The 11,683-nt window shown below is 57.7% G+C and overlaps 1 protein-coding gene across 1 annotated transcript; it reads right to left on the reverse strand.

Moving 5' to 3' along the window:
- Positions 1-1,237: 1,237 nt before the first annotated feature.
- Positions 1,238-9,071, reverse strand: KLHDC7A (kelch domain containing 7A; the record flags this gene model as incomplete). Its single annotated transcript, XM_080801556.1, has 1 exon — positions 1,238-9,071. One exon carries the CDS (start codon positions 9,069-9,071, stop codon positions 6,678-6,680), a length of 2,394 nt encoding a protein of 797 aa, XP_080657682.1. The 3' UTR covers positions 1,238-6,677.
- Between the last annotated feature and the right edge of the window lie 2,612 nt (positions 9,072-11,683).

The following is an 11,683-nucleotide window of genomic DNA, read 5'->3' on the forward strand; positions in this document are numbered from 1 at the left end:
GTGAGATGTGGGGGACTTATGTGTGCAGTGTGGGGTGTCCTGATGGAGGAGTAGGCAATGTTGATGGTGGGAAGCTGATGCCACACTTTCAAGACTTTGAAGGATGAGTACTGACATCACTGCTGTGAGATCTCTCTGAGCCTCACTTATTTCATCTGTGAAATGGGATGATGGGAGATCTGAAATCTCTGTATAAACTTCTCAGGAAATGCAAGTACTGGGTAATGCAGATGAGCAGAGCCATGGCTTTTGGCAAGAGGCCTCAGGATTTTGGATTGCCAGCCCTCATCCCCAGGGACCAAACTCGGGCCAGGATGCTCGAGGGCACCCTCAAAATCACCAGTGGGGGATCTAAGCAGCCTGGAAGCCGGCAGCCTCAGAGAGAGGTCCTTGCCACTCTTATCCTTTCTTTGGTAAAGTGTCACCGAGGCCCTGACCTTTTCATGCACCTGGACAAAAAAGACCTAGCAAGCAAGGTAGGCAAGGCCTCGACCCCAGTGTCCTGGTGGGTGGGTGTCGCGGGGGTTCAGGAAGGAAAGGTCTCCCTGTTTTCATAGCTAATTCATTCTCCCAACAGCTCTGGAGCAGCCCAGGGCTTCCTGGGTTCTATCACCTATTGGCTGTGCAACCGTGGGCTGGTTACCTAGCCTCTCTGTGCCTCAGCTTTCTCATCTGTGAAACGGTAAAGTATCGAACACACCAGGTTGTTTTTAGAATGAAAGAATTCCTGGCAGTCAGGTGTTTAGGGCACGTCCTGGCCCTTAGGTGGTATTTGTGACTATTTTTCAAGGAGCTGATCTGATTGTTCAGCTAGTAATGGGGGACGTACGACTCATCATCCAGCAGGCTAACCTGGGCTTGCTCGAATGGTGACAGTCGCAGGGCTTCTAAGAGTCCCAGGAGAGTAAACCCAATGCCCAAGCGATTTGTATAAAGTCTCACGGCCAGATTCAAGGGGTGGGGAAACTGAAGGAAAGGAAGAATTCACCTAGTGTTACCATCGACTAGGTTGGGATTTTTGGATTTTGTTTTGGTTTTTATTTTTTTCCCCCAAGATTTTATTTATTTATTTGTCAGAGAGAGAGAGAGAGTGGCACAAGCTCGGGGAGGGGCAGAGGCAGAGGGAGAAGCAGGGAGCCCGATACGGGAGTGGATCCCAGGACCCTGGAATCAGGACCTTGAGCCAAAGGCAGCTGCTTAACCAACTGAGCCACCCAGGCATCCCTACTAGGTTGTTTGAGGATAAACGAGATTATTCGAATCTAGCACCTGTCAGCATTATGAACGCTCCATAAACGTATTGATAGAGATTAGATTGCCGTCTTCTGCTTTTTTATTTTTAAAGTAAACTCTGTGCCCGATGTGGGGCTTGAACTCATGACCCAAAGATCAAGAGTTGTGTGTTCTTCTGACGGAGTCAGACAGGCGTCGCCTCTCTTTTCTGGTTTTTTAGTGATTTCTAAATTGTTGTGAAATGCCCTGTCTTCGTTTCCTCCCCTATGTGACGAGGATCATCACTTTCAGGCAGTGATGTCTCTGTAAGGGTTTGATGAGGATGGGAAGGATGGTGCGGGGACGCTGGTGGCATTATTATCCTGTTACCCGTGGGAGAGCCGTCTCCACTTCCCCTTCGCACACCAAAAAAGGCAAGCCAGACTTGATCGCTTTTTCATTTTTGTTCATATTTTGACTCACATCCCATTTTCCAAAAGAGCTCTTTGTAAAGACTGCCCTCGAGCTGTCCTTTCTTCTGGCTGCTGTAGCCTCCTGCCTAATCCCCCACTCCCCGAGGGCATCTTCTCCCTTGTGTTCCGTCCCCTTCCCCTGCCTGAGCTCTTCTGTCTGTCCTGTGCTGTCTGACACCCTGGGAAGATGCTGAACACCTTGAGCCTGGGGAGACGCTCACCAGCAAGTCACTGACTGCAGAAGAGGAGGGCACAGGCTCAGAGTCTCAAAACCTGAATGGCGTAAAATACGGATAACGTGAACGCCGCCCTACTCCTCCCCCAAACCCCCAAATCTTGTCAAACCAGACAGGGCTCCTGCAGCTCAAATGTGATACAACCTTCCTCTGGATCTGGGATGCGGAGAAAGGGGAGTGGGAGTACCAGCAGACCCTTCCCCCAACCTGGACCCTGCAGAAGATGATGGTATTTAAAAGACCTACTTTGGAGCATCCCTGGGCCCAGTGCTTTGCACACATTTGCTTGTTACATCGTCTCGAGGCTGGAGGTGGCAAACCCATTTTATGGATGCAGACATGGAGGACGGGAGAGTTCAAGACTATTTTCTTTGAGGGGGGCCGGGTCGCTCAGGTGGTTAAGCATCTGACTCTTGATATCAGCTCAGGTCTGATCTCAGGGTCATGAGATCAAATCCCATATGGGGCTCCATGCTCGGCGTGGAGCCTGCTTGAGACTCTCTCTCCCTCTCCTTCAGCCCCTCCCCTGCTCTAAAGTAAATAAATAAATCTTAAGAAAAAAAAAAAAAGAGGAATATTGTCTTTGAGTTCAAAGTTCAAGGATACGAGATCACTGTGAGTGGGGGAGGGGCTAGGAGTGGCCCAGGAATGGGTAATCCCAAGTCCTTGGCCCCAGGGCCTCATGATATGGGATTGGGAGGACCGAGAGTAGGCAGGCCAGGTTCAAGAGTGTTTTGAAGAGACCTGAAGGTCTTTTTTTTTTTTTTTTAAAGATTTTATTTATTTATTTTATAGAGATCACAAGTAGGCAGAGAGGCAGGCAGAGAGAGGGGGGAAGCAGGCTCCCTGCTGACCAGAGAGCCCAATGTGGGGCTCAATCCCAGGACCCTGGGATCATGACCTGAGCTGAAGACAGAGGCTTAATCCACTGAGCCACCCAGGCGCCCCGACCTGAAGGTCTTTGAACTTTGCCATGAAGGTGAGTTTCCTTGAACTCTATGAGCCTCAGTTTTGTTCCCTGTAAAATGGGGTTATTTTCGGGCTCAGTGAAGTGATGCCCGCTTGGTCTATGCTGGGAAGGGGCTCTGGACACCTTACATTCCGGCTCCAGCAACGCCACAGGGCGCCTAAGACAGCCCCTCCGGGCAGCCTTGCCTTCTTGGCGGGGCGTTTCCAAGAGCAGCCTGCAGTCAGAGGGGGGTACGGGGCCCAAGGCAGATACCGAGTCTTCTGGGCTTGCCTCAGCAACCCTGTATTCCAAACCTAGACTGGTCTTCTCTTGTAAATATTGATGGAGGCCCCAGACAGAGAGGAACAGGAAAACAAAGGAAGGTTTATTTATGACGGAAAAAGAAACCAACAGGGGGAAAAAAAACCTAGAGGCCTGACAGGAGGGGGGACTGTTTAAATAAACCGTGGTACAGTCACTGGATGGAACATCGCAACCTATTGAAATGGTGTTTACCGAGAGTTTGTAGCAACACAGAAAATGCGTATTCTAAAAAGCTAAGTGAAAAAAGGAAGTGGCTGAATTGTGCATTCAGCATAATCACGCGTTGGCAAAACTCAAGGCAAGGAAAAGGAGGCACAGGCTGGAGGGACGCGCACCGCGGAGGGGGTGGTCTTTGGGGGGCGAAGCTGGGGAGGTTTTTTTGTACTTCTGCATCTTCCAATTTTCTTTCCTACAAAGCCGTGGTTGGCCCCACGTGGAAAGCAACCCAAACTGAAGGGTGGTTTTTGTTTTGTCTTAAAGAGGGAACTCTTTAGGGGCAAGCAGGACGGATGACCCAGGGAGAGGCCAAGTGACACACAGGCTGCTGTGAGGCTGAAAGGCTCGAGGTGGCCGGACAAGCCTATCCCACAAGGTCAAGTGGAAGTCCTAGACTCTGACCCTGCAGAGGATCATGGGCGGGCTGACACCCGGACACGCACTCAGGCATGGCGGGCGTGTGCGATCTGGGCTCTCCCCTTAAATGAGTGCCCTCTGCTTCTCTCCGGGGAATGTAGCTTACCGTCGTGCAAGGAGCCTCTTTCCTGAACGATCCCTCACGTGAATGGCTAGAGCAGAATGGCTGGGGGTCCCGTCCTCTTCACTCCGAGGTGGAGCTCCTTGTAGGCAGCTCTGTCCTCCCCGGCCAGGGTGACAAAGCCCCCACTGGTGCCCTGAGCACCAGCGCTGGTCCGTTCATTTCCCGGATTTCCATCCAGGGCTCTGCTCACTGTCTCCTTATCAGGGAGGCTGATCACACGATACTACTTCTTTGCCTCCTCTGGCTTCCTCGCACGTAGGCAGCACGGGTTCCGTTCATTTGCTTACGCATTTGTTTATAAAAATTGCCCGTTTTCCTCCAACAGAATGTGAGCTCTGTTAGGGCAGGGACCTGCTGCATTCCTAGCGCCTAGAACAGTGCCCGAGAATGAATCCTGGCTGTCTTGGACCCAGGTGGTCTTTGCAGGCTCCCTGAACTACCTTGCTCTACCAGGATGGTCCTGACCGCTTACTTCCCTCAGGCTAGCTCTGGAGACCCAAGCTGGTGATGAGAAATACACCAGCTCTCGTCGATCAGGAATAACTGCCTAGAGCCCGGTGTTGACCCCCTTCTGGGGCTCAATAGGAAAAGATAAGGCGATCAATTAGTGATGTCTGCACAGGTAGATGAGAAGGGCCCCATATACTTCCCATCTCAGCTCTCCCTTCATCATGAAGACCGCACCCCACCAGCAGTGGGTCAGGAACAAACTGCTGTTTCCCTAGTCCTGACCATGAGAACATGCCCCAGGCAATGGGGCTCTGAAATTTTTCTGGAGTGATCCCTAGTTCACCCTGGGCTTGGAGCCCTCCTCTGTGGTCTCCTTGCTTGGTTGTGGTCTAGTCATTGCCTGGCTCCTTGCTGGAAGCCTGCCCTTGGGGGCTGGATCTGGCTCCAACTGCCCCTAGCTCCCAGATGGGGTTCACCTTCCAAGCAACCCCCAGCCTGCCGTCATGATGCCCGTGCCATGGCCCAGTCATGTCACTGAGTTACCCTTACTTCCCCTCCACCCCAGGGGTCCTTTGGATGCTCATATCTGAGTGTCGGCTCTGAGGTTGAGCATGGCTTTGGCAGGGAATGGGGGAGGTCACCAGACTCCAAGTTAGGAATAGACTAGGCAGCCTCACCTTCCAGGCCCTAGAATGGGGACGGTGGCTTTGAGTGGCCTACTTCTCATCTCCATGCCAACCTCCCTGTTATTCCTTGTTCTGTCGTGCATTTCCCAGGAAGACCCTGGCTTAGCCCTAGCAGCTGCAGTGAACACAAGCTCCTGTCCAGACCCCGAGGGGAATTTGGGGAGGACTTTCTCCGGGAGTTCTCATTCTCTGGCAGAGAAGGCCATGAACTACCCTTCCCATTTTCAACGTTGGAACGCTAAAATCCAAAGCATCCTCAAGTCCCCGCTTGTCAAGCCCGCCCTGTAGCATCCTCATCTCTACCTCTTTTCTCTAGGCTGCTTGTCACTTTAGAAGGGATCCCTGCTGCCCTGGCTTCCGGCTGGCCCCGGGAGCATCACTGCCCTTCCACCTGTGTATGTGTCATCCTCAGCGAGAGAATGAGCCTGCGACAAGACATTGGGCCAGTCTCTCTCCCTCCCCTCCAAAGAGGAATGGGCAACTTCCTAAGGTTGGAGGGTCTGTGTGCTTTCCACATTTACCGACCCTGATGTGAGAGGAGGTCCCAGGGTCCTGATGTGACATTAGACTTTTCTAGTTCCTCAGCGCCATCATGTACCCGCCCCTCCCTCCTCTCCTGCCTGACCAGGCAGACCAGGTGACCACGAGCACGGGGAGGAGAAATTATGCCAAAATCTCTCAATAGCCCAGGAGGGGTGCCTGGCAGTGGCTGTCCCTGCTCCCCGAGGTGAGGGCTGTATTGTTTGGACAGCTGTATCGTGCGGGCTCTTAGCTCTGGGGAATGGTCAATGGTCAGTTAGCAATGGGCCCAAGCAATGTCCCAGGCGGACAGGTGCTGACAGATCACATCTTCTCTTCTCCCTCCTGAGACCTCAGATATGGGACCACTGGTGTCCTTAGTGGACCACTACAGGATGAATGTTTTAGAATGGCTGCTGATTGGAGGCTTCTCCTAATATGCTAGGATTCTAGGTAATGAGAAAAAGTGCAGTGGGTAATGGTCAGTTTGCTCTGGAGGCAAGAGTCCCATGGGCAGCTCCAACTGTTGCTGATCTACTTCTCCAACCATCTCTCCCCTGGCCAAGCCCCTGCGGGCTCCCCAGGGCTCTCTGCACGGCCCAAACCACCTCCCTGTGTGACCCAGGTGTTTCTGGGAACCCTGGAGGTAGGGGCTCAGTGGCCAGTGTTTAGGAAGGGACTCTGGTGTCTCATAGCGAGCTGGGCCACCTCCAGCAGGGTCGGTTTGAGGGGTTATTGGGGGTCAACCACAGGAGCTGGTGGTTGGGATGAGGCTACGCCCCTGAACTTTGGCAGGGTCCTGACACCCCTTCCGCCAAGAATTCAGATTTGAAGCAGGGCGGCACTCGTCCCTGCACACGTGGCTGCCCGGTCCCTGATTCTAGCTCTGCCTCCCACCGCCAGCAAAGCCGCATCCCAGGGCCCCAGCCCGCAGAGCAGGGGGGCTTAGAATCCATCCCTCGCTGGCCAAATGCCCGAGCCGCCTGCACTCCCAGAACTGGCTCACAGAGTGGCGGGTAGGGGGTGCTTGTCGCTTCCCAGTTTTGCAGGAGCAGTCTGGCAGAGGGGTAGCTAGACCCTGGTCTGAGGCACCTCAGGGATGGGCAGGGTCAGGACGGTGGGCAGGAGGGTGCCCCGTGGGGAGGGGAAGCTCCGCAGTTCCTTGGGCACAAACCTGGGCGAGATGTGGTCGGCCAGGAAGCACAGCATGCGCCGGCGGCCCACGCAGTAGACGAGGTCACCCACCACGGCGCACTGGAAGGCATCCGGGTAGGGTGTCCTGTACGCGGCACACTCGTACCAGAGGCGGGCGCTGGCATTGCAGCGGTACACGCTGATGCCCAGGCTGCGATCGAGGTCAAAACGGTAGAGGAAGCCGTTGACCGCCACCATCTCGGCCGTGCGGTCCTTGCCGCCCCCCGTGGCACCGGCCTGCCAGCGCTGCTCCCGGGCGGAGAAGCGGAGCAGCAGGTAGCGCAGGGTGCCGCCCGTGACGAAGATGTCCCCCGCGCATGCCGCGGCCGTGTGTGCCAGGGCAAAGGTGTCGTTGGGGAGCGGGGGGACGAAGGTCCAGCGGTCCAGGCGGGGGTCATAGCGTTCCACCGTGTTCAGACACTCGCCCCCGATGGCGTACAGGTGGCCGTCCAGGGCCACCAGCCGGCAGTGTGGCCGGGGCTGGTTGAGCGGGCACACCTCGCTCCAGATCGCCGTCAGCGGGTTGTAGCAGAAGACGCGGTTGGAGGGCTGAGTCCCGGACCCCTGGCAGCCGGACACCACGAAGAGGTAATTGAAGAGACTGCAGAGGGCACAGCCTCGGGACACGGCCTCGGAGGGCAGACAGGCCAGCGGGTGCCAGATGTCCTGCTCGTCATCATAGCGACGGAGACGACCAGAGCCCTCCTGGGGGCACACATCGGCCACCACCAGGTGCTTGCGGCCCCGCAGCCGGCGCCCGAGGATCAGCTCCCGCTCCGTGCCGTTCAGGCACCCGTAGATGTCTGGGCTGCGCAGGACCTGGAGATAGTTGTCACTCATCACCTTGTAGGCTGCCTCCTGCAGCGCCTCTAGCTTCTGCCTCTTGGCCAAGGTCAGTACCTGGTAGCAGTTGCCCAGATCCAGGTGGACGTCGGGGGTGGAGCCAGGGGCCAGTGGGAGGTGGACGAAACTGGTCCCCGCCACCAGCTGCACGTGGGGCTCCCCACCACTTCCGGCTGGGCTGGACCCGAGAGAAGCCCCGGGTAGGGGGAGGCCGGGCAGGGCTCTCCCGTCAGGGCGGGACTGAGTGGGGACCCCAAAACCATCGAGCTGCAGCTGGAGCTCTGGGTTCTCCAGGATCTGGAGGAGGCTGTCCTTCCTGCTGAAGCCTTGCGTGCAGGGCGGCAGCGCCGGCCGGGAGGACACGGGTGACTCTGCTCCACCTTCCCGGTCAGCGGCATGGCCCCCTGAAACTGCCCCTGCTCCCGGGGGGCCTGGCAGTGGCACGAGGGGTGGGGCCTCAGCCAGGGCAGCTGTTCTGCGGGCCAGCCGGGCCTGGGAGGTAGCCTGGGAGGTGGATTCCACATAGTAATCATACACCTTGCCCTTCAGCCTGGGCCCGACCCCCTCCACCTTCTCCTGCAGGAAATTCTCCTCCACATGCACCCGGGCCACCGACGCGTAGGTGTAGGAGGCGCCGGTGTTTCCGTCTTGCTGACGCACGGTCAGGCCCATGTCTGCAGCGGCCTGGAGGGCCCTGGCCTCCTCCCTGGGGGGCCGCGCCCCCGACGCTCGGGGGAAGACCCAGCTCTCGCTCATGTAACTCTGGCTTTCCACGTGGGCTATCCAGGTGGTGGGGGCGGCGGCTTCCTGCTCCAGGGGATGCCCCGGGGGGCCACCATCCAGCCACGGGCCAGGCTCGCTGCCCATACCGCCGCCGTCCCCCGTGGTGAGGCCAGTGCGGGAGCTTTGGGACTCGCGGCCCAGATGGGGGTGGGGGGGCGGCTCGGGCTCACCGCCAGCAGCTGTTCCGGCTTCCTGGCCACTGCAGCGAGGAGGCCCCAGCTCAGAGTCCGGGCGCTGCTCACCCCCTTCCTCACCAGCGCCTTTCTCCTCGGGCTCCTGAGCCTCGTGGGCTTCTGAGTCTTCTGGAGAGGGTCCTGTTGCCAGGACCTGGAAGTCTCCCTGATTCTCCCAGCCACGGCCTGGCACCTCTCTGGTCCCCTTGCTTCCCCTCCGGTGTCTCAGCGCCCAGTGCGGTGCCCTGGGAGCAGCCTCCTGAACCGCAGGCTGCCCGGAGCCCTCGGCTTCCTCATTGGCCTCGGCCTTGGCGTTCCTGCCCCTCAGTGGGGCCTGGCTGGGCCTCGACTTGTACAGCCTGTAGGCCACGGTCAGCAGGAGCAGGGCAGCGGCGGACAGCACCACCTTGCCTGCCAGCTGCATGTCCAAATGCCAGTCCTGGGCCTCCGCTCCTCCTCTTCCGGGGAGCATGCTTCCCAAAGCCGACCTGGGGCTGGAGAATGTCAAGAATCCGATTAATGATTGCCCAATAGGGGCCGGTTCCTGCTCCCAGCAGGGTGAGCTGGAGGGGGGTTCTGGGCTGGCTCTGACCAGCCAGCAACCGGTCAGCCAGGGAGCGTGGGAGCCAAGGTGACCTTGAGCTGGCAGACCGTGGCCACGGGGGCTCAGGGCCAGCAGATCTCGGCGCTGGCCTCCTTGGATCCTTCGACGCTTTTCCTGGGGGTGGGAGTTGGGGGTTGTGCCCCAGGGCTGAGCTTGTGATCAGCCACCCGAGCCAGCAGCTGCTGGAGGATGTTAGGAGTGTCCAGCTCGTACACAAAGAGGGAGGAAGCTCTCTTGACCAAATAGTCACCCGATGCCAGGAAACGCACGGGGTTGGTTATTACATGTGTGTGTGTTTTATTTTCTCTTTTGCAAATCCACTGGGCTAGGAGGGTTGGGTGTGGTGAGTTGGGAGACAGGCGGAGCCGTGGCAGGTGTGGCACGAGAGCCTCCCTGTCTGCTTCCTTCCTGACGGGGTCTGCTGGTCCCGGAGGTGAGGTCCGCAAGTAGCAGTGGGGAAGGCTGAGCCCCGGGACTGCAGCCAAGCCACCTGACCTAGCTTTGAATGCCCCTGCCCTCCTTCGGGGGCTCCTGAGGGCAGATGGGGAAAGCACTGGGAGTTAGTGCCCAGATCAGGGAGAGACGTGGGGTCATTATCACTCATATGAATTGTCACCAGCTGAACCTGAAGCCCAGATCGAATTCTGCCCCTCCCCAGACTGAGGTCCTCTCAGGGCACCCAGAGGCCAGGGCAGGGCTCTCCGACTCGTGCTGCCTTCCGGGCCAGCAGGTCAGTGGCTGACCTGCCCAGCAGGTTGGGAGTGAGCTTCCCGCTCTCTCCCGTGGGCGAATCCCAGCCTGCACTGCAGTGCCACCCTCCCACGAGCTGGCTTCAAGCTCTCAAAATTACCGCTCCCTCCTCCGCCCCAAACCCAGTCTGTTTGGAAAAAGTGAAATGAACAAATGAAGACAGGAGTGAAATTAAAAGATAATTGGAAGTCTGTATCAGGCTTCTGGGAGGGGGAGTGCACGCCGCCAATCTGGGCTCTCGGTGCCAGCAGGACAAATTGAGAAGTCTGGGGTTGGCTCAGGGGGTGGGTAAACAGTCGGAGCTGAGCGCATGCCATGCAAATAATCAGGCCCATCTTCCAGGGATTGGCTTTGAATTCGGTGGTGTCTGTCCCTCCCCTGGTCTGCTCAGCACCAAGGGTCAGCGTTTCCCAAGGAGGACATCAACCTCAGGTGAGGCCCTGAGTTGGGGGACCCGAGGCCGGGAGGAGGTGGGTGCAGGGAGGACTGTGGCCTCTCACACACACGCACACAGACAGGCACGCACGTCCCCGTGCGCACATGTGCACACACACGAGGGAGAGGGTAGAGCTTCTGAGTTCGGAAGAGTCAGCGATAAGAGGATCCTGGTCTGGTAGAGGCAGAGGCCAAGGCCTAGGGAGGGAAAGTCCGTGCAGCTGGGACTGGAACACGGGGCATCTGACTGGGCCCCTGGGGGTGGACGAGGAGGTCAGGGACACGTTCCTACTCATCCAGAGGCACACGGTAAGTATTTGGTAGTACAAGGGTGGTTCTTCACATGTACCCAGGGGCCTTCCCTCGACAAACTTCTTGACACACGATGGGCTTCCTTACACTCAGCACCCCCGGGCCGTCCCCTCCCCCACAACCGGCTGGCATGGACCGACCACCACATCCACACGGCTTGTTTAATGCTGTAATATTTCCATTCTGCCTGGGGAATAGCCACTCTTCCAACACCACCAGCCTGACTGCCATCCCCCCAGGACCCCCTCCGTCCACTCTGCCATTCGTGGACTAGAGGCTTAGTATCACAAGGGTCCACAAGCCGTGCGACACTCTGCGAGGGCAGTGCCCCACCTTACCAGGCTGTAAAATTTAGAATATTACCCTGGGCATTGCTGCCCCCTGGGCCCATGTTGAGCTCCATCTAGGGATGTTGGCACCATAGTTAAGGGACAGAGGCTACCATCTTGGTCAGGAATCTGAGACAGCCCAGGTGAGGCCCCACCTGGCCCCTGGTGGACCAGCCAGGATGAACGCCACCGGCCGAGCCTCTGGTGCCAGGTCGCCCATCCCATCCAGCCTCCTACTCAAGTGACCGCCACAAAGTGCTGTCGTGGTTGTTACAGGCACAGCCTGTGACCCACCCTTCTGATTCTCCCGCCCCGTGTGGTCGGCACCGTCACCCTTACTTTATAGGTGAGGGCAGCCGAGCTCCCAAGAGGTGAGGTGACCTTGCCCCGGTCCCACGGCCGGTGAGTAGAATCCAGGTGGGGCTCAGGTGCGTCTGCTCTTTGACGTTGGCCCTGCACAGGCAGCCTACCCTGCTGTCTGCGACCAAAGTTGACCTCCACAGAAACCCGGGGAAGCGACCATTGTTTTCCAAAGAGACAGGTCCCCGTTGTCCCCTTCCGCTGTGGGACAAGGAGAGGCCAGGGCCGGCTGTTGCCAGGGTTTTGGAGGAGGCATGGTGTGCTGTAGTCACCAGGAAAGGGAGTTTCAAAGAG

Source organism: Martes martes (assembly GCF_963455335.1).
Source record: "Martes martes genome assembly, chromosome: 4".
Lineage (NCBI taxonomy): Eukaryota > Metazoa > Chordata > Mammalia > Carnivora > Mustelidae > Martes > Martes martes.